A 22,740-nucleotide genomic window follows, 5' to 3' on the forward strand; every position below is an offset into this window, starting at 1 on the left:
TGATTTCTTTTCATGCCATGACTTGTTGGAACCTGACTGAAAGCGAATAACTTAACAGTAACTTTCAACGTGGAATTAAATACTTGAAAAGGAACTATTTGCCGGACTATTGAAAAAAAACAGAGAAGTGGGACTATCATATAGAGCTAGCATGGACACGATAGGCCGAATGCTGCATGGATGTGGTGACTGGTTCACCGATAATACAAATAAATAAAGATAATATTCTCATATATATGGGCATAAGAAAACTGCTTTTCTTTGCAAATACTTTCTTCACTGGAATGGCACACTGACCTTTGCTAAGACTGTGAAATATTAGTTGAATGCAATGGTAAGCTGGAATCAGCAACAAAAAAAGTGACAAGTTAATCTGATCTGCTGCCCATCTCTCTAGTTACAGCTATAATATCCTTTACTTTATTGTTAATGAGAGTACAATGAGATTGCCATCATCTTTCAATGTTCAGTTTGCTACCAGTCCCCTTAGTCATTTATAATTTATGGAGCAGCAGTTCCTCAATGATAATATCAGCTTTCAGAATGTAATGACAGAACAAATGCCATCAGTGACAATTGTGTCCAATACTCGGCTAATGAACCAGCACACCAGATGGGATTGCTAAATGTTGGAAGCAGTGTTCCCAAACATGCTCAGTTCAACTGCTGTCACATGATCAGGATGTTGGACAGTCCAGCAGGACCACTCATTCTAGACTCACGCATATTTAGGGCATTCATCCATGTAGAGCATGAAGATTAATTGTTGTGTGCTGTGTTGCAGATGAAACCATGACTAATTTGTGTTGAAACGCAGTAATATCTGTAAAATGTTGTAAAAACATAGCTGGTTATCTAACTACCCCACCGCACAATGTGATTCTAGTCTTATCCTATGTAGTGATGCATTCAGGACCACCAATGATGTATGATAAATACTACATTGCCAGCATTGACTATCTCTCAAGGTCAAATTATAAACAGAACATGAGAAATGGTGAAAAAAAAGTAATGGAAGTATAGATGAAGCATTACCACAGTAATAAAGGGCAAATGATCCATTTTTATAAAGAAAAAACAGATCTTAAGCAAGAGTATTTTGACATCTGGACATTCCCATTAAAATCTACGAGAAATGTCAGAATCAGCTTCTTTACACAATGGGTAGTGGAAATCTGAACATTTTCCTCTGAATGGCTGAGGTTAATGGATTTTTGTTGAATAACTGTACTTAAAGTTAGGGAAGCAGAGTAGACAGATAGAGTTGCTATACAGATCAGCCATGATCTAAATGAATGGTGGAACAATTTTGAATCCTATTCCTGTGTTCCCAAGCTGGGAAAGAGTACTCTTCTTTACTATTCACTTCCTGTGCACCAAATCCCAAATTACCAAAAAACAACTTAAATTTTACATATATTAAAAGTAACAATGAGTTATGTTTTGAAGTCTGTTACATTTTGTGCCAAATCCTTACACCTCTATTTTCTGCTGATGCTCATATCCATGCTTCTTCAAAGAGAATTATTACAAAGAATTAGTAAAACACACTATACTTAAGTGTGTGTGCTGGAAAGAGAGAGAGCAAGCCTTATACTTAAAAACTGTTAGTCATATCAACTATACCTTCATTCTACGAACTATAAGTGAAGGTTACCTGAAATAACAGCTATTTTGGATGATCCGTGTTCTTCTTGAGCAATCCGTTCTGCCTCTTCCATTAAAAGCATTCCGAAACCCTGGAAAACAAATTTTAACAAAACTGATCAACTATACAGATCAGCCATGACTTTACTGAATGGAAAAGCAGACTCAAGGGGTGGAATGTCTACTTCTACCCCTATTTCATATGTACAAAAGTGGCAACTCCAGATAAGCAAGAACCATGATTCAGAGGAAAGAACTGAGGGCAGATGACACAAAGTAGGTGGAGGGACTGGTAGTGCTGAAGGAGTGGGTAGGCTGTGGGAAAGTGATGGGAAAGTGGGCAACGATGGATTACAGACGGGCTAGAGGTGTGGGCAAAGAAGTGGCAGATGGAATAAAATGTGGGAAAATGTGAAATTATGCACTTTAAAAAATAATCTACACCTCTGTTCTCCCTATTAAACAGGGAACTGCTTCAGAAATCTGAAGCACAAAAGGACTTGGGAGTCACAGTTCAGGATTTTTTTAAAGTTAAAATGAATGCGCAGTTGGCAGTTCAGAAAGCAAATACAGTATTAGCATTCATTTAAAGAAGGCTAGATTAAAGAGATGTACTGCTGAGGCTGTATAAGGCTTTGGTCAGACCCCATTTGAAATATTGTAAGCAGTTTCGGTGCCACAATCCAAGGATGGATGTGCTGGCATTGGAGGGGGTCTACAGGAGGCTTACAAGAACGATTCTGGGGATGAACAGTTTGTCAGATGAGGAGCAGTTGAGGACTCTGTCTGTACTTGATGCACTTTTGAGGATGAGGATGAATTTATTTGTCACTTACAAAATGCTGAGAGGTCTGGATAGAGTGGCTGTGGAGATGATGTTTCCACTGCTAGGAGAGGCTAGGACCCGAGAAGTCAGCCTCAGAGTGAAGGGATAACCCTTTAGAACTTAGATGTGGAGGAATTTCTTTAGCCAGATGGTTAACTTGTGGAACATATTGCCTCAGAGCAACTGTAGATGCCAAATCATCAAGTGTAAGAAAGAGATAGATAGGTTCTTGATTTGAAAAACAGTGTCCAGTCTCTTTTCTTTCTGGATTTTACCTCACCCTCTGCTTGTTGCCAGATATTTCATTTCCTAACAGCGTATTCCTCATTGCATTCATTAGTCAAAGCAACAGGACACCTTGTTTTAAATGCTTGATTAATTTTATTTAGGATAAAGGACTCTTCACAATGCAACACAAGATTTCAGTTTCGTCACGCACTAGTCCTTTTAATTACAAATGTAATTTATTGATTATGTAGTGCTATTTGTGTAAATAGACACCCTAAAGCACTTAAATGGAAACATGCAAAGAAACAGATGGAGTACTTTTAAAGGGCAGTCAATGATGTAGTGTACAAAATATGACAGCCTGTACATAAATTGTCTACTGTATTTCCCTCATTTTAACAGTAACTGCTTTTCAAAACTACTCCATTTGCATTTTTTTCCCCGTCCATATTCACTTGTGCAATACTGAATTATTTATTTATATTAACAATGATATAAAATGCAAATTATATGAAATAAAATAAAAAGGTTGACACATGGAGATCTGAATGAAAAGGATAACAATGATAACTACTTCGTGTTGAGTTCTGTATTTGAAGAGTGCTTTATCCTAATCAAAAGAAATCCTGCATTTTTTTATCGTACTTCATTTCTTTTTTCAAAAGGATGCAAGAGGAAATGAGATACACAAAATACTGAATGGTAAAGCATAACTGTTTTAACAAGGCATCAGGGTAAAATGGAAAAAGAAGAAAATCAGGTGAGTGAGTACTTTCAGAATCATCAACAGTCTTTCGGCAGGGAAGAGGTTGAAGTGAGGACAGTGAACTGATTCAAGTAATATTGAGATGACATATGGGAGACAGAAGGGTTGAGGCCAAATCAAATAATCTTCTGATTGTGTATGTATATCTGAAGCTAGTGGAGAAGAAGGAATAATGAAAACAGGAACAGAACAGTTAGGAATTGTGCCCAAGTCTTTGATGAAGCATGGCAATCATCTATTGGAAATTCCTTCTTACTATTGAAATCCTAACTTCAAACAATGGAAATTCACATTACAGGTTCCAAAGTACTTGAATTCAACACATTTAGGCCATACAACATCACATGGCTTAACCTGATTTAAGGTTTAAGAGCAATGCAAATTTTTATTTTATTCATATTTTTACAAAGGTCTTCAAAAGAGAAAAATTCAACAACTAAACACTGTTGCTATCAACAAATCACAATTGAATACATTTTTCTTTATACATACAGGATTGGTCTTCTTACAAGTGAGCATTAACCACTCGTATTTATCACTGGCTCATTTATTTCTTGTTAAATTTCTCAATAGCAGCAAATACATTCAATGAGGTAAACTCATGAGTGAAATGAAAACGTTCTACACCTCTATATTTCTAGGTAGATTACTTAGCCACATAGAGATGCCATGCAAAAAATTAGTTTTGACATTCAGTAACAATAGAGGGAGAAGAAGTTCTTATATATAACAGGTTAGCTTGGACAATGTACAGATGTTAGCTTTAAATCTTTAGGAGTCGGTCAACAACTAAATGGAGTTAACATGCCCTGACTGCCTTACCAAGCAACAATGCCCCCCCATCAGTGAGAAATATAATGAAAAAGATATTGAAGCATCTTGCAAACTCAGTGAAGCCCAAGGAGCTTATTGGTTTTACTAGAGTGACATCAAACATAGTACCCTTCTAAATCTGAACAAATGCTGTGTGATGGGTCCAGTTTGTAATCTATCTGCCCATTGTTTTTTTTCCGAACTGTCAATGTCAAGTGACAGGCCTCAATGTCTGGGCAGTCAAAATAAAGCTCATAACTGTGAGATCATGGAAGTACTTCATCAGAGCCCCAAAGGCAGCTTAAGCTTGTGAAGAGCAAAACTAGGGACCATTACCATAGGACAATCACCAACAATCCTTAGAGGGAAATCAAGAGAAGCTTCTTCAGAGAAAATGGAATTCACAAACACAAATAGTGGTTGAGACAAACAGAATAAATGCATTGAAGAGAGAGAGAAATATTATATTTGATGAAATGAGACAAAGTAGTGTGGAAGGAGGTCATGTCATACATAAACAGTCTGAGACAATGAGGCTGAATGGTCAACTATTGTATTGCAAGTAGCATGCAACTTCAGGATGATGACACTTTTACAACATGCAAGCAGTGTTACAAAAGGGGTGTTTCAGTACTCTTTTGCATTATGGCAAATGGGGGAGTAGCAGGGCTGCATGCAGGGTCCTGCCCACGGCTCATCCGCCTGCATGCCTTCTTCCCTTCTTCTTTTAATTATACTCTTTCTCTTTCATTGTTTCCCTTTTGATTTTCTTTTCTTTGGAGCCTTTTGCAGCAGGTTAGTCGGCAAAATCAACAAGGAATGGTGGCTTCTCTCGATAATCGGAGGCGATGGCGGCAGCAGCCGCAGCGGGCAGGGACATCCCCCCCAGAATTCGGGACTAGCAGCAGCAGTGATGACAAAGCATCTCCAATGATCGGAGGCGGTAGTGACAGCAGACTTTTCAAGATGGTATCGGTGGCAAGGCAACATCTCAGAGGAAGGCGGCCAGAACAGGACTCCTGGTGAGGTGGCAGCAACATGATATGCCCAGAATCGGGACTCCTAGCATCATCAAGGCAGCAGTGGAGCCAGGGACCCCTGGTTGTGGGTTGAATGTAGGTTCAGCTTGGGACCCTCATCAGCAGTGGCAAGGTGGACCCAGCAACAAAGAGATGGCACCTGCAGAGAATGGCGACTTCTATGCTGGTGGGTCTGGTGTAGGTGGTGAAACAGTAGAGGAAGGGTGGTGGCACTGGTGTCGTTGGTGAGCTGGCTCAAGACTCTCTTTCACTTGATATCTTTTATATTTTTTATTCTTAAATTATTCAAAATGGTACAGCTTTGTTGAAGCTTTTTGCTGTATTTTACTGTATTATTCATAATAAAATGTAAGTGACAATAAATAAACCATAAAACATGCCTCCACTGATCTGTGATTAATCCTCAGCTAAGACAGTTGGCTGACCATTTCACTTATCATCAGCTAAAAGGAGACTAGAAATTGCAGGGTTTTTTTCTTGCACTCATCAGAAAAAGACTAGAAAGAAGAGACACCATTTTATATGGAATGATGGCCAAAAGCCTTTGTTCACCAGTCAATGCACATATGGGGATTCCTACAGTCCCCACAAGACACAAGACCAGTTTTATTAGCAACCTCATGAATACAGCCCCAATCATCTTCTCAATTTGTAAACTTGATGGGAGGTAAGACATAACAAGACTATTTTGTGTGATCTGATCAAATCATCACTTGCTGTACATTGCAAAAACACAAGAAAGGGCCGTACCCACCACATTTGACTCTGAGCATTACGCATTCTACCTTAGATTACCTGGGAAGGGAAAGGTGTCTCAAAAATGACAACAGGTAAAATTAGTTGTCACGTGCTGCTATAATGCAGTAAATCCTTGAGTGTTTTTCTCTACCAGCAGGATGTTGCTATCAAACCATAAAGGTATTTTGCCTACTACACAAATCAGTAATGTGATAGATGAGTTTCAGTACTGGTGTAATGCCTGGTATGTGGCCGTACGTCCCAATAACTGGCAGACTGTGTCAAAAACCCATTGATCATTCACAGCTAGCAGCATGTCACTAGTGATTATCCAGACCATGCTTGCAAGCCTCAGAAACATATGTCCCACCATTAGATGTGATTCTACTCTTCGAAATTATTTCTTAAAAAATCCAGACCATGCTAAGAATTACACCAGAAGTCAGTTTAAAATCATCAGCTGGGCCACAGTGTGATGCATTTGCACAAGTTCATATTGCTACATGTAGAAGTACTTTTCATGTAGAGAAAAGAAATTTGTACATATATTGCACCATTTTCAAAAAAAGGAATTATGGAGACAGTCAAACTCTGCCATCTTCATGGGGTAACTCCCTGACCAATTAGAATTTACTTGCCCAGGTCTGAGAATTAAGATTGATAGTTAACTGTTCTGCTGCATCTCCATGCCGATGATGACTCAAGCAATCAGCATCTCTTCTCATTGTTAAATGGTCTTTCTTTCAAACTTGTTTCTTGTGTCCTAGTTTGATGAGTGCAAGACAAAAAAGCTTCAACCTTTAGTCATGATTTGGAGATGCCGGTGTTGGACTGGGGTGTACAAAGTTAAAAATCACATAACACCAGGTTATAGTCCAACAGGTTTAATTGGAAACACACTAGCTTTCAGAGCGCTGCTGGTGGTTCCTCCTAATGAAGGAGCGGCGCTCCAAAAGCTAGTGTGGTTCCAATTAAACCTGTTGGACTATAACCTGATGTTGTGTGATTTTCAACTTTTAGTCTACTTTTAGCAATGTTTGATGTGGGTCAACAAATGGAGATTAAAATAAATGACCATTTGCTGAAATAAGAATTTTTACAAATCCTTATGTTGGTTTCAGTGATTGTTCCTGTGGAATTAAATTGCTCAAATGCTTTATCCTTACCTGATGTTGGAATTTGGATGGATCCCTCGCGCTGACAGGCACTACACTGCCATATACATGGAGTTCTCGCACAATAGACACTCCTCCCTTCAGCTCTGTTCTAAACGTTTCCTCAGAGCATTTCCGCAGGCGGAGTAGTCCGATTAGAATGTCCTGTTCTGGATCTTCATAGGACAAGAATGTTTCCCAGCCACCACTTGCAACATAATCTCTTCTCACCAATTCTACCTGAAGGAAATTAACCATACTCAAGATTCTTGTGCTACAGAGGAAAGATTATTTAATTAACTACTCACTTAGACCCTCCCATGACAAGGGCAGATTATTAACATAACTACCCATTCAGACCCTTTAATGGCAGGCAGCAGGCTATTAAAGTAACTACACATACAGACACTGCCATTTCAGGGAGCAGACTATCAAATTAAGCACAAACTCAGACACTTTTATTGCAGGGGACAGGCCTTTAATTTTTTTTTCTCTGAAGTGGCATGCAAACAGAGCTTATAAAATACAGCACAGGAACAGGCAATCTGGCCTAACCAGTTCACTGGTTGTTATCCTCATTGACAGCAGCAGCCATAATCCTATATGCCTATTCTGTTTCATTTACATTCATTCTTCATTGCATTTGCAATACATCTAAACTATTCGTAAATGCCGATGTGGTCTTTGTTTGAATCACTACCACCATAAATGTATTTCAGAGCCACACAACCCTTGAGATAAGAAAAGTCAAATTCAAACCTTCAAGCAAAATGTCCTGACCACTTGTAACTTTAAAAACCTCTACCAAATCACCCCTTAATGCTCCCTGACATCTTCCCTGAGTGACCTGGTTCTCAATTAAGATTGTACCCATTTGTTCTGGATTCTGAACCGAAGGAAAGAGTTTTTTTCTCCATCTACTGTATAACATTCTTTTTCATTTTAAACACTGACATAAGACCACCCTTTGACCTCATCCAAACTCGACCCCATTTATGGTGAAAATGTCTTTATTTATTCAAGTTTACTTGAAATCTGCAAGGGATCAAGCCAGTTTGGTGCAACAATATCTGCTATCAGGATCACAGGTAGGTTTTTCAGATGCAGAAGATTCAGTGATTGTGACCTTCTGGATATTATGCACACTCAACCCTGTTAAGAAACAATTTTGTTTTATTTTGTCTTCGCATTTATCTCTGAGCTGCAGCTCAACATACTTTACCCTCCTGAGAACTGATAATCAAAAGTTAGTAAGGAAGTAAATGATGTGGAGTAGAATCTCAGCTACCATCCCCCTCAGCACTTCAGTTAAGTGTACAATGCTTATTTACCATCCAAATTACTTCTGTCACTCAAGAAACACACAGATTACAATCTGATAACCCAGGAGTAATGATGCTGATAAGAATATAAATGCACAAGGGAACACATAGAAGGAGGAAGGTGTAAACTTTTTTATAAGGCTTTGAGAGTTGCTGCAAATAGGGAATGGTGAAGCTTCCTATAATTTAAGAACTACTTCCACTTTATAGCGTGCAGTTCAATCACTGACCATTTCACGAACGGTGAACTGATAGCAGTTGCCTGACTCACACTGAATGGGATCAAATACTGTGGAAGTAGCAGTTGACAGGATGTGCGATCCCCAGCATATTAGTAATCAAAATGCAAGGGAGAGGGTAGTTCGTGTGTGGAATGAACTTCCTGAGGAAGTGGGGGATGTGGGTACAATTGCAATGTTTAAAAGATATTTGGTTAAGTATATGAATAGGAAACGTTTGCAGGGAAATCGGTCAGGATCAGGTGGGACTAGTTTAGTTTGGGAACATGGTCAATATGGACTAGTTGGATCAAAGGGTCTGTTTCCATGCTGACTCTGTGACTCCATAGAGGTGCCACATCTGAGCCTCTAACCATCCTCACCACATGCCATTTGAACACAGTCCCAGTGATTCTTCACAAAGCCAACAAAACCAGAGCACCATTCATTACCAACCAATTCTGTAAGTCCGTCATGACAATCTAAAAGATGCTGTCACGTGGAAGAAGAGATTGTAAGTTTCTAGAAAAACTAAATGGACGCAAAGACCTTCACCCACACATTTTTTATGCCATGAAATATTTAAAACTAGGTTTCAGAAACGAAAGGCTCATTTTTAAAGTCTGGAATATATGGGCATTGTAAAGTGTGGCACTCTGACCACCACCTTCTGACACCCCCCCAAAAAAAGTACTAAGCATGTATTCAGTACATTCATAGCGAGGGCTGCACTTACCTGATATGGTCGCACTTTGTGATGAATTTCCTGGATTCCAACCTCTCTCGTTCGCACATCGCGACACTGAGAATAATACACGACAAAATGTCAAATCTCTAAGGCTCAATTATGAAGAATCGCTTCATAATTAAATGTTTCTTCCACAGTCTCTTGCGAGATATAATACAAACATGCAGCATTCACTGCCTGGATATAATTGCACTGTATAACTGTTTAGATGGAGGCAGCAGAAGCTGAATTTTTAAAAAATAAAGATTGCTAAGAACTCAAACGTATTGGATATCTATCATAGATTAAAAGATTTATTTACTGGATTGGGATATTTTATTCTGTTAATCACATGACATGTCTATTGTAACAAATTTGATCAGGCAGAAATACATTTTTTTTAGAACAAAGTGTATATTTTCTTTTGACACTTTACCTCAGTTCCCCAATCTTTCATCCTGGCCAAGGCTAGTTCTCTTAGGTTCCCATGCTCCACTCCAGAGCTGACCAGGGGCATTGGGATGTCTCTGCATTAGAAGAAATACAAACTATTCATCAGATTTCACTAAATAGCAGGAGCAGATATGTTCACATCAGAGTCGAGAGCGTGGTGCTGGAAAAGCACAGCAGGTCAGGCAGCATCGGACGAGCAGGAGAATCGACGTTTTGGGCAAGAGCCCTTCATCAGGAATGTCGACTCTCCTGCTCCTCGGATGCTGCCTGACCTGCTGTGCTTTTCCAGCACCACACTCACAACTCTAATCTCCAGCAATTGCAGTCCTCACATTCTTCTTCATCAGATAGCTGTTCTTCGAAACTATTTTTTTTAAAAGGTCCCTTCCAGTGTTCACTTGTTAGGCACACAGATGGCTTATGCATCAAATTATGGAAACTGATTGAAATCAATGACTAGGGAGGATGGAGCAATGGACAATTGCATGAATAGCAGCAAAACAAAGGAAGCTTCAGTGGCTACATAAGGGGGTTAAATATAGCTTAAAAGTAGAGAAAAGCTAAGTGATACAAATAAAATCATAACAAGTCAAGAATATGTATTCACAAGATCCACCCTCCATGGTCTAAAGTCAAATAAATAAAAGCCTAACCTGCTTAGTAATTCTCGATAGGTCAACCCCTTCATTCCAGAAATCACTCTCGTGAATCTGTTTTAAACTGCCGCCAAAGCAAGTATATTCTTTCTTATATATGGGGACCATAACTGTACATAATACTTAAGATGTGGCCTCACTAACACTCTAAGACAGATGTAACAACACATTCTTATTTTCAAACTCCAATCTCCTAGCAATAAAGGCCAAAATTCCATTTGCCTCCTTCACTAGATGCTGAACCTATGTGCTAACCTTTTGTCTCATGCACAAAAATGCCCAGATCCTGCTGTGCTGCACTTTTTTGGAGTCTCTCCTTTTGAGCAATAGTCTGCCTTTTGATTCTTCTGACCAAAGCATGACCTTTTACTTTTCAACATTAAAAGCCATTTTTGCCCACTTCAATCTATCTATATTCTCTGATTTCCTCATCGCAAAATGCCTTCCCAACTATTTTTGCATTGTCAACAAATTTGGCTGGATTACACTCTACCCTCCACATCCAAGTTATGAATATGTGTAGTAAATCACTGGGGCCCGAGAACCAAACTTTGTAACAGTCTACTAGTTACGCCTTTCCACCCTGAAAAGACCTATTAATTGTGAGTTTGTTCTGTGTGGAAATCAATTCAAAATCCATTGATTAGCCCCGTCATAATGTGAGCTCCTAACTTCTGCAATAATGCTTTTATGTGGCACCTTATCAAATGCCTTCTGGAAATCCAAATACTACATCTTCTATTTCCCTTTATCAAGGTCTAGCTCGAGATTCAAGCTCAGATCTAGATAGGATCAAAAAGCTATGCATCACGAAAGTACCTAGTTTGCAAAGATCAGAACACACAGAAAATTGTGTTTGTTGTTTTTTGAATGTTTGAGGCAGGTTGCAGTGTGAGAAAAGCAGTAGGTGTAGAAATGTGGGGTGCAGATCAAGTAATGACAGTGCATCAAATGAAAATTGACCAAAATCTGACCAAACTGGCTAAGCTCATATAAAAAAGGGACAATCAGCTATTCATGAGAAAAAAATTCAAAATCTTGTATGGTTACATAGCACCAAGGTCAAATGGAATACTGTTTTTAACTAAGGACATAGCCCAGTTTTTGAGAGAGGAGCAATCAGAATTACTTGGGCTATGGTGGAGTGGTCTAAGACGCTGGGTTCAGGTTGCAGCCTCCTCAGAGGCATGGGTTCGACTCCCACTGCTGCCTAGTGTTTTCGACAGTATTCACTGTAGAAAACAACAATGTTGTCGAGGAGAATACTGACAGGCTACTAGACTAGGTGGGATTGAGGTTCACAAGGAAGAGGTATTAGAAATCTTGCAGAGTGTGAAAATAGATAAGTCCCCTGGGCCGGATGGGATTTATCCTAGGATCCTCTGGGAAGCCAGGGAGGAGGGTGCCAAGCCTTTGGCATTTATCTTTAAATCGTCATTGTCTACAGGAATAGCGCCAGAAACTGGAGGATAGCAAATGTGGTTCCCCCGTTCAAGAAGGGGAGTAGAGACAACCCTGGTAATTATAGACCAGTGAGCCTTACTTCAGTTGTTGGTAAAATGTCGGAAAAGGTTATAAGAGATAGGATTTATAATCATCTAGAAAAGAATAATTTGATTAGAGATAGTCAGCATGGTTTTGTGAAGGGTAGGTCGTGTCTCACAAACCTTACTGAGTTCTTTGAGAAGGTGACCAAACAGATAGATGAGAGTAAACTGGTTGATGTGGTGTACATGGATTTCAGCAAGGCGTTCGATAAGGTTCCCCACAGTATGCTATTGTACAGAATGCGAAGGAATGGGATTGTGGGAGATATAGCAGTTTGGATGAGTAATTGGCTAGCTGAAAGAAGACAGAGGGTGGTGGTTTATGGGAAATATTCATCCTGGAGTCCAGTTACTAGTGGTGTACCACAAGGGTTGATGTTGGGTCTACTGCTGTTCGTCATTTTTATAAACGACCTGGATGAGTGTGTAGAAGGGTTGGTTAGTAAATTTGCACATGACACTAAGGTCGGTGGAGTTGTGGATAGTGAGAAAGGATGTTGTAGGTCACAGAGAGACATAGATAAGTTGCAGAGCTAGGCTGAGAGATGGCAAATGGAGTTTAATGTGGACAAGTGAGAGGTGATTCACTTTGGTCGGAGTAACCAGAATGCAAAGTACTGGGCTAGTGGTTAGATCCTTGGTAGTGTAGATAAGCAGAGAGATCTTGGTGTCCGTGTACACAGATCCTTGAAAGTTGCCACCCAGGTTGACAGGGTTGTTAAGAAGGCTTACAGTGTTTTACCTTTTATTAATAGAGGGGTGATAGATATAGACAGATGTCAGAGATAGTTTCTTTACTCAGAGAGTAGTAAGGGTATGGAATGCCTTGCCTGCAACAGTAGTAGATTCGCCAACTTTAAGTACATTTAAATTGTCATTGGACAAGCATATGGACGCGCATGGAATAGTGTAGGTTAGATGGGCTTCAGATTGGTATGACAGGTCGGCGCAACATCGAGGGCTGAAGGGCCTGTACTGCGCTGTAATGTTCTATGTTAATGCTCCTGTTTTATGGGTGGCACGGTGGCTAGCACTGCAGCCTCACAGCGCCAGGGACCCGGCTTCAATTCCTGCCTTGGGTGACTGTCTGTGTGGAGTTTGCACATTTTCCCTGCGTCTGCGTGCGTTTCCTCCGGGTATTCCGGTTTCCTCCCACAATCACAAAGATGTGCAGGTCAGGTGGATTGGTCATGCTAAATTGCCAATAGTGTTAGGTGCATTAGTCAGAGGGAAATGGGTTACTCTTTGGAGGGTGGGTGTAGACTTGTTGGGCCGATGGGCCTGTTTCCACACTGTAGGGAGTTAAAAAAAAATTATAAGCAGACTTGATCTCCAAGCATGGCACACAGTCAATGACAGCAGCCATAGCAGAAGGCTATTCTGAACCTTCAGCATGTTTTCTTGTGTTTACATTATTTATTTCTTTACAGTGGAATTATTTTAGGCAGGGACTAGATGGGAGATAATATTCCATTTCACACCAAGCGGCTGATGAGACTCTGCAAATGAACAAAGAGGGCTATTTCAATAAAGCAGCAAACTAACAGGCTCCAACCTACACTGTTGGAGGTTTCATCTTTGTGGTGAGGACCCAAGCTCCACCTGCCTTTCAGGGACATAGGCAAAATCAAAATAGTATTATTTTAAAAAACAGAAGAGCTTTCTTATGAGTCCTAGGAAACTTTAATTTCCTAATCATTATTAAAGCCATTTACTAGGTCTTTAACATGTTACCATTTCATACTGCTATGTTGAGATTGCTCTGTGCAAAAACTGGTTGCCACATTTTCCTATAAGGCTGATTGCACTTCCAATGTCCTTCACTGACTTGAACGTACTTTGGGATGTCCTACGGTTGTAAAAAGAGTGTGATAAAACAAGTCTGATTTCTATTAAAATTGGGGTGATGCAGGGAAAAGGCATACAATTCACCCAGTAAATTACAGAACTGTGTTAAGAATAGAAAATGCAGATATGGACTGACCTTTTTTCAAATTTGGAAAGGCACAGCCAAAAGGTGATCCTGAAGAGACACATAAAAAAGCTAGGCAAGAGGCACAGGTTCAAACTAGTAAAACATGGTAGTAATAGCAAGAAACTCTCTTCACAAAGGGTGATAAAGACATGGATAGAGTGGTGGAGGCAGCAAACCTGTAATTTAGAAGATAGTTGGATGATGTATTGAGGCTAAAAGGAAGGGTATGGACTAACTAGACAGATGAGCCACAAATACTAAAAGGACTCTCCTCTCAAGAACATTGTAGGAGAAATAGAATTGCTCCAGGAATCAATTTGAAAACAGTGATCTAATCCCAGTCCCCACATTACCAATTTATAATCCAGATCATTAAACTGGAGCAAAAACAAAGAAGGGCAACTCTCTCTGGGAGGGAATATTCAAACTAGGAAATGTGAGATTGTTCAGTAACACGTACATTATACATTGTATATATGGCAGTGTTCCCATTATTTATGAGAGAGGAGAGAGAACTTGCAGTATTTTCCATCTCCTTTAAATTTCCTTTCTAAATTACTGTCCATTTCAGCTCCTTTGTTTTCCACTTCTTCAATTATCACAACACCTCAGCACTTTGGATATGACTTGCTTGCATTTCACGTCAGTTCATCATGTTGAGCAGTTTGATCCAATTTGCTCCCCCCCAATTTAAAGTTTTCTGAGCTGCAAATTTGAAATAATGACCCTTCGTAAAGCAGCTCTTTTATCACACACATACGCGTGGAAATAAAAGAGAACTGGTGACCCATATGCCAGTTACGAGATAGTCAAAAGACACTGATCACAGCAGACAAATTAACTCATAACTTTCAAACATAGATAGCAGGGAGAAAGGATGGAAATCACAAGTGAGTCAATAATTTAAGAATTCTGCTGATACAAGTGACGTGGGCATATCATTCTTCACTCAGTCCATTTTACTGCACCAGTGTAGATTCGAAGTGTCATTTACTTTTTAAAGGGGCTAATTTTAAGTCGGATTTAAAAGATTTTCAAGCATACAATGCAATACAGAGCACAATAATCATTCTTCAATAGATTGCTTTATGGGCAGAAAACACATTTATCGATCCCCAAAGAACAAAATACCAAGCTAGCCTCAAAACTCCTGTGGCAACATTTTTCAGTATGCAGTATAATAGCAGTGTGCTTCTACTTCACTATGTCATGTGGAAATTGGATTTTTACTCTTAGATACATTATAATACTGAAGATATTAGAACTCAAGTTATGTAGGTGGAGCAGGTAGTTATAAAAGGACATCGATTAACTGAGTGAGCAAAACTATGACAATTGACGTAGGAAGGTGGGAAGATAAATTGGAATGCTTTCTTATTGGAGAGACTGCAGGAATTGTGGAGGATTAAAGGGAATTTTGTGTTCAGTTACACAAATAATTAAAGGTTAAAAAGTAGACAAAAAAAAGCTAGGTTTCATCACAGAAGTTGGAATAAAAAAAAGGAAAGTTTTCCAAAGTCTTGGTCACAATATTGTTTTGGCACCGGACATCAGGAAGGATCTACTGGCCTGGGAGGGAAAATAACGCATGTTCATCAGAATTGTAATCAGTAATAAAATGTTAAAATACAGCAGCAGGTTGCATGAGAGAACAAATGGGTGAACACCAAAAACTCTTTATTCCTGTCTCGTGCAAGACTGCAAAAAGAACAGTAGCCTAACCATGGTTTCTGAGGGAAGATAGAGATAGTATTAAATATGAAAAAGAAAGGTACACAAATTGGCAAGATAAAAATAGACTTGAGGATTGGGCATAGTTTAGAAGTCAGCAAAGGAGGACCAATGGATTGATCAAGAAGGGGAATAAGCTTGCAGGGAACAAAGGAACACACCGTGAAAGTTTCTAAAAATATATCAAGAGAAAAAGATTGGGTGAAAACAGATCATGACAGAAGCGGGGGAATTTATAATGACTGACAACGAAATAGCTGACAAACTAAACTCACACTTGACTTCACAAAGGAGGACATGAATAATGTACCAGAAGTGCTGGGGAGCAGAGTTTAGTGAGAGGGAGAAACTGAAGCAATCTGTGTTAGCAGAAATAATATTGGAGAAATTGATGGGATTGTCATCTGATAAATTCCCCAGGGCCTGATCATCCTAAGAAAGTTACCCTAAAAATAGTAAATGCATTGTGGGTCACCTACCTGGAACCATTCCTACAGATTGGAGGGTAGCTCAGTTAACCCCACTACTGAAAAAAGGAAGATAGAGACTAAATGGGAAATTGTAGAATTAAGAACTAAGAAATAGGAGAGAGGTAGGCTGTTCCGGCCCTTCGAGCCTGCTCCACCATTCAATAAGACCATGGCTGATCTTTTTGTGGACCCAGGTCTACCTACCTGTGCTCTCACTGTATCCCTTAATTCCTTTATTATTCCTTGAAAACATTCACTGAAGCAGCATCAACTACTTCCCTGGGCAAGTAATTCCAAAGATTAACAATCTCCTGGGTGAAGAAGTTCCTTCTCAATTCAGTCCTAAACTTGCTCCCTCTAATCTTGAGGCTATGCCCTCCTGTTCTAGCTTCACCTGGCAGTGGAAACATCCTCTCTACATCTATCTTATCCATTCCCTTCATAATTTTACATGTTTCTATAAGATCCCCGTTCATTCTTCTGAATTCCAATGAATATAATCTCAATCTATTCAGAGTTTCCTCATAAACCAACCCCCTCAACTCCGAAATCAACCTAGTGAACCTCCTCTGCACTCCCTCCAGTGCCTGTACATTCTTTTTCAAGTAAGGAGATCACAACTGCGCACAGTACTCCAGGTGTGGCCTCACCAGTGCCTTGTACAGCTGCAACATTATCTCTCTGTTTTTAAACCCAATCCCTTCAACAATGAAGGACAGAATTCCATTTGCCTTCCTAATTACTTGTTGTACCTGCAGACCTACCTCTGTGATTCATGCACAAGGACACCCAGGTCCCTCTGCATGGTAGCATGTTGCAACTTTTACCATTCAAGTAATAATATTTTTTACTGTTACTCCTACCAAAATGGATGACTTCACATTTATTAACATTGTATTCCATCCCACAGACCTTTGTCCACTCAAAGTATTTATGTTCCTCTGCAAAGTTCAGTCCTCTGCACACTTTGCTCTTCCACTCATCTTAGTGTCAGCTGCAAACTTTGACAGCCTACATGTGGTCCCCAACTCCAAATCATTTATATAAATTGTAAATAATTGCGTGCCCAACACCGATACATGAGGTACACCACTAGTTAGAGTGCCGGCCAGAATGGCACTCATTTATCCCCACTCTTTGCTTTCTGTTAGTCAACCAATCCTCTGTCCATGCTAATACTTTACCCGTAATGCCATGCATTCTTATCTTATGCAACAGCCTCTTGTGCAGCACCTTGTCGAAGGCCTTTTGGAAATCAAGGTCCACTAGGACCCTGTTGTCCACCTTGCTTTAAATGTCTTCATAGAATTCCAAAAAATCTGTCAAGTATGACCTGGCCTTCACGAACCTATGCTGCGTCTGTCCAACAGAACAATTTCTATCGAGATGCCCTGCTATTTCTTCCTTAGTAATAGACTCAAGCATCTTCCCCACTACAGAGGTTAATCTAACAGGTCTATAACTCCCCATCTCTTTTTAAACTGTGGCATCATATTAGCCGTTTTCTAATCTGCTGGGAGTGCCCCAGAGTCCAGATAATTTCCAAAAATTACTGCCAGTGCACCTGCCATTTCTCCTGCCATCTATTTTAGTACCCTGGAATACATCCCATCAGGACCAGGAGACTTGTCTATCTTTAGCTCCATTAGCTTGCCCAATACTAGCTCTTCCGTAATAATGATTGTTTCCAGGACCTCACCTCTTTGTCAATTACTGGCATGCTATTAGTGTCCTCCACTGTGAAGACCGTTACAAAACACCTGTTCAATGCCTCAGCCATTTCATCGTATCCCATAGTAAATGCCCCTTCTCATCTTCTAAAGGACTAATGTTTACTTTAACCACTCTTTTTCATTTTATGTATTTATAGAAACTTTTGCTATCTGTCTTTATATTCTGTACTAGTTTTTTTCTCATGTTCTATTTTACTTTATTTCTCTTTTTGTGACTTTCAGTTGACCTTTAAAGTTTTCCCAATCTTCTAGTTCCTCGCTGTTTTTGGCCACTTTGTATGCCTTCTCTTTCAATTTGATAGCCTCCCTTATTTCCGTCCACACCCCTGGCAGGTCGCCCCTTTTCTTATAGTCCTTCCTTTTCACTGGACTGTACTTTTGCTGAGCATTTTGAAAAATTGTTTTGAAAGTCCTCCACTGCTCGTCAACTATCCCACCATAAAATCTTTGTTTCTAGTCTACTTTAGCCAGGTCCTCCCTGATTCTAATGTAGCCCCCTCCTTGTTCATACACAGCGTCCTGGTATTGGATTATCTTCACACTCTCCATCTGTATTCTAAATTCAACCATACAGTGATCACTCCTTCAAAGAGGATCCCTAACGATGAGGTCATTAATTATACCGGTCTCATTACACAGGAGCAGATCTAGGACAGTTTGACCCCTCGTCGGTTCCATTACATATTGTTCAAGAAAAATATCAAAGATAACTCAACTAACTCTTCCTCAAGGCTACCCTGACCGAGCTGGTTCGACCAAGCTACATGTAGATTAAACTCCTTCATGATAATAGCCAAACCATTTTTACAGGCATTACGTTTTTTTAATGCCCACCCCTATGTGATGTTATTATTTGGTGGCCTATAGACTATGCCTATCAGTGACTTTTTCTTCTTAGAATTTCTAATTTCCACCCAAATAGATTCAGCCTCATTCTCCATAGAACCTATATCATCTCTCACGTTGTCCTGATGTCATCCTTGAATATCAGAGCGACATCACCTCCCTTACTTCCCTGTCTGTCTTTCTGAATAGTTTGGTAACCCTGAATATTTAACTCACAGTCAGTGACCATCCTGCAACCATGTGTCCGTAATGGCTACCAAATCATATTCGTTCGCGATAACTTGTGCCGTTAACTCATCAACCTCATTACAAATGTTACAAGCATTCAGGTAAAGTGCCTTTATGTTACTTTTTTTACCCTCATGATTTCCAACATCTCTTATAATATCTCCAGAGTTATCCTTCCTTTTTGCTTCTTTCATCATCTGCCTTGAACTTAAACCCTCCTGCATACATGCTAACCTGCTGCTTACCTTTTTATTTATCATCATACTTCCTGTTGTTTTGCCTTACCCTTCCCCCAACTCACAAGCTTAAAGTCCTAGTGACCACCCTATTTATCCTTTTCGCTAGAACACCTGTTCCAGAATGGTTCAGGTGGAGACCGTCCCATTGGTACAGACCAGTTAGTCAGGTGGCGCATGCTAATGGCGAAGATGCTAGTGCATTATCAAGGATTTTATAGCCGTGCACTGAGAGAACAGTGGCAGAATCAGATACAGTCAGCATGAATTTACAAAAGGGAAATCATACTTGGCAAATTTACCAGAATTCTTTGAGGATATGCATTAGAGTTGATCAGAGGGAGCCAACAGATGTGGTTTATTTGAACTTCCAGAATATTCTCTACAAAGTCCTAAAAAATAGACTAACGTAAAATTATAGTACATGGGATCGGGGCAGTGTATTGAGATGGGACAGAAAATTGGTTAACAGACAGGAAACAAAAAGTTGGAATAAATAGGTCTTTTTCTGAATAGTAGGCAGTAACTAGCGGGATGCTGCTGGGATTGGTACTAGGGCCCCAGCAATTCACAATACTTATTGTGGTTTAGATGAGGGGACTAAACGCAATAATCGATGGCACAAAGCTGGGTAGAAGGATGAACTGTGAGGAGGATGTAGAGATGCTGCAGTGTGTTTTGGACAAGTTGAGTTAATGGGCAAAAGCATGGCAGATGCAGTATAGCATGGATAAGTGTGAGATTATCTACAAAAATAGGAATACAGATTATTATATGAATGGCTGTAATTTGAGAGAGGGGAATATTTAATTGAGACCTGGCTGTCCTCGTGCACCAGTTGCCAAAACAAGCACACAGGTATAGCAGGCAGGTGAGAAGGCAAACTGAATGCTTGCGTTTATAGTGAGAACATTTGAGTACAGGAACAAAAATGTTTTGCTGCATTTTCAGACATTGGTGATATTGTGCACAGTTTTGGTCTCCTTATCTGAGGAAAGATATTCTTGCAAGAGAGGGAGTATAGCGAAGGTTTACCAAATTGATTCCTGAGATGGCAGGACTGACAAATGAGCAAAGATGGAGTTGATGAGGATGTTATTCACTGGAGTTTAGAAGAATGAAAGAAGATATCATAGAAACCTATAACATTCTAACAGGGCCAGACAGGTTAGGTGCAGGAAGGATGTAATGATGGTGATTGAGTTCATGGGGTCATAGTTTAAGGATAAGAGGTAAACCTTTTAGGACTGAGATGAGGTCTTTTCTTCAGAATGGTGAGCCTGTGGAATTCACTACCACAAAAAGTGGTTGAGGCCAAATATCATACGTTTTCAAGAAGAAGGTAGATATCGATCTTGTGGCTAAAGGGATCAAGGGGAGGTTAGGATTAGGATATTGAGCTCTATGATCAGCCATGATCACAATGAATGACAGAGCAGGGGGGGTCAAATGGCCTATTCCTGCTGCTGTTTTCTGTTTCTTATAAACTTGACTTGTAGCCCCTCAAGTTTCAAATAATAAAGGGTGATCAAATCAAGATTGTTAAAGAAAAATGAAGGCATTTAATAACATCAATATATGGGGTAGTAATGGCACAGATTGGCTGTGATCCAAGGGAACAGTGTAATAGACATAATGGACTGAATGACCTCCGCCTGCATATGAAAACATGAAATTGATGCAAGTAGTAACTAACTGGTCCATCAAGCTTGCATGCCCTTTCCTGTTCCCATCCACAACAGATCAGCTAACATTTCTTGAGCAAGTGAAATATTTAACAGCTTTTCCTTTTCGGATGCTGACTGACCCGTCATATTCTTCCACTAACTTCTCTGTATTTCAGATTTGCTTTGCTTCCTATCACTGAGCCAATTTTGGATCCAGCCTCCCACTTTTCCTCAGGAAGGCTCTTACTGTTGTGACCAGTATGCTATGTGAGACTCTGTCAAAAGCCTTGTTAAAATCCAACCTACATCAAACACATCAACATTATCTCTACCATCCCAATACGAGGTTCTGCTGGCAGAAAGGTTCTATACTGGGACTACTTCCAGGTCAAACAAGTAACCTTGGTTGGCAAAAGGCAACCCCTTGGGGACACATGCAAGGGAAGAATGAGTAATCTTTTGTAACATACCACATGCTGTTGTGAGTGCAGTTTGAGAGAAGTGCAAACACATTTTGCAATACACAGAATAACTAGATGAATTCTACATACAATATTCGCAGTGTGATTTTTTTTTACTGAGTATTCTATCATAAGGAAAGCAAATTTGGCTACAATCAGGCAAAAAGGAGTGTTCTTTAGAACCTGATGGAAGATGTCACTATTAAGTACCTCTGAACACGATACACCCGTGTCCATGAAGGAACGAGTGCAAGGATCCGAGCCACCAAATCCACAAGTGTGCTGGGTGAATAACTCTTGTATCTGCCAGTTTTCCAGAGCTCATAAAGTCCAGTGCCACGGATCACCAGTGTAGGATACAGCTTCATACCATCAGGGCGGAATGCTGGGTTCTCAAAGAACTCCTGCAACACATCAAACAGCATAATTCACTGGAAAATGCACCATCATGATACTATTATGAACCTTTTATTAAATCCCAATATAAATGGCTCATGTAAGTGAACACTACCCAGGTGAGTGAGTTGGTCTGTGATTTTAACCACACCCAATCCTACAACACTCCCTCCTCAAATCTCATTCCTCTGAATCTGACCTCAAGAATCTTTCACTATGGTGACATCATTAGCAGCCTAGTCTTCAACCACCTAAGCTGGAGACCCTTAAATTATTTCATCATCTTCTCCTCCTTAAAACACTTCTCTGTCTCTATCATTTTTGTCATCTGCTTAGAATTTTATTCTTTAGCTTGGTGAAGTAGCTTGAGACTTTTCTGTACATTTATGAAGTTTTTGCATAGAATGAAACAGATTGCAGTTAGGGAGAACAGTATAACTGTAATACCCAATGAGCAGCAATCTAAAATATAACTTTCACTGGGTTACAAGATTGCCTGTATGCATTAAGAATACTTCCTTTTTTTGGATTAATCTAAATATACAGAGAGATTATTAATGTTTTAATGTGCAGTAAAATCCTTTGGTGGGACAGTTGAGTCTGTATGAGGATGTCAATAAAACAGATAAATTTATCAGTCCCAGTTAGAGTGGAATTTTCCCTAACTCTACAGAAAATCATGGCAGCAGAACTGCAAATTGCAGTACAAGTGCTGGTGTAAAAATCTTGGGGGATTTATCCCATGATGTAATCATGACCCATCACATATTAGCTATGGTTCAGGCAGATTAACCGATTAATTATAATCCATGAAACCGAGATATTTTACAAAGATTATTTTGATAAGTTTTGAACAACCTGC

The 22,740-nt window shown here is 39.7% G+C and overlaps 1 protein-coding gene across 3 annotated transcripts in view; it reads right to left on the reverse strand.

Moving 5' to 3' along the window:
* Positions 1-22,740, reverse strand: part of elp3 (elongator acetyltransferase complex subunit 3) — a 116,965-nt gene that overhangs the window by 28,436 nt on the left and 65,789 nt on the right. For all 3 annotated transcript variants that reach the window (XM_072560024.1, XM_072560041.1, XM_072560033.1), the window contains 5 exons: positions 21,693-21,886; positions 9,916-10,006; positions 9,489-9,554; positions 7,225-7,452; positions 1,658-1,739 (listed from right to left, as the gene is read on the reverse strand). In XM_072560024.1, the coding sequence (XP_072416125.1) occupies positions 1,658-1,739; positions 7,225-7,452; positions 9,489-9,554; positions 9,916-10,006; positions 21,693-21,886 (661 nt within the window). The remainder of the gene's footprint in view (positions 1-1,657; positions 1,740-7,224; positions 7,453-9,488; positions 9,555-9,915; positions 10,007-21,692; positions 21,887-22,740) is intronic.

Source organism: Chiloscyllium punctatum, chromosome 3, assembly GCF_047496795.1.
Source record: "Chiloscyllium punctatum isolate Juve2018m chromosome 3, sChiPun1.3, whole genome shotgun sequence".
Lineage (NCBI taxonomy): Eukaryota > Metazoa > Chordata > Chondrichthyes > Orectolobiformes > Hemiscylliidae > Chiloscyllium > Chiloscyllium punctatum.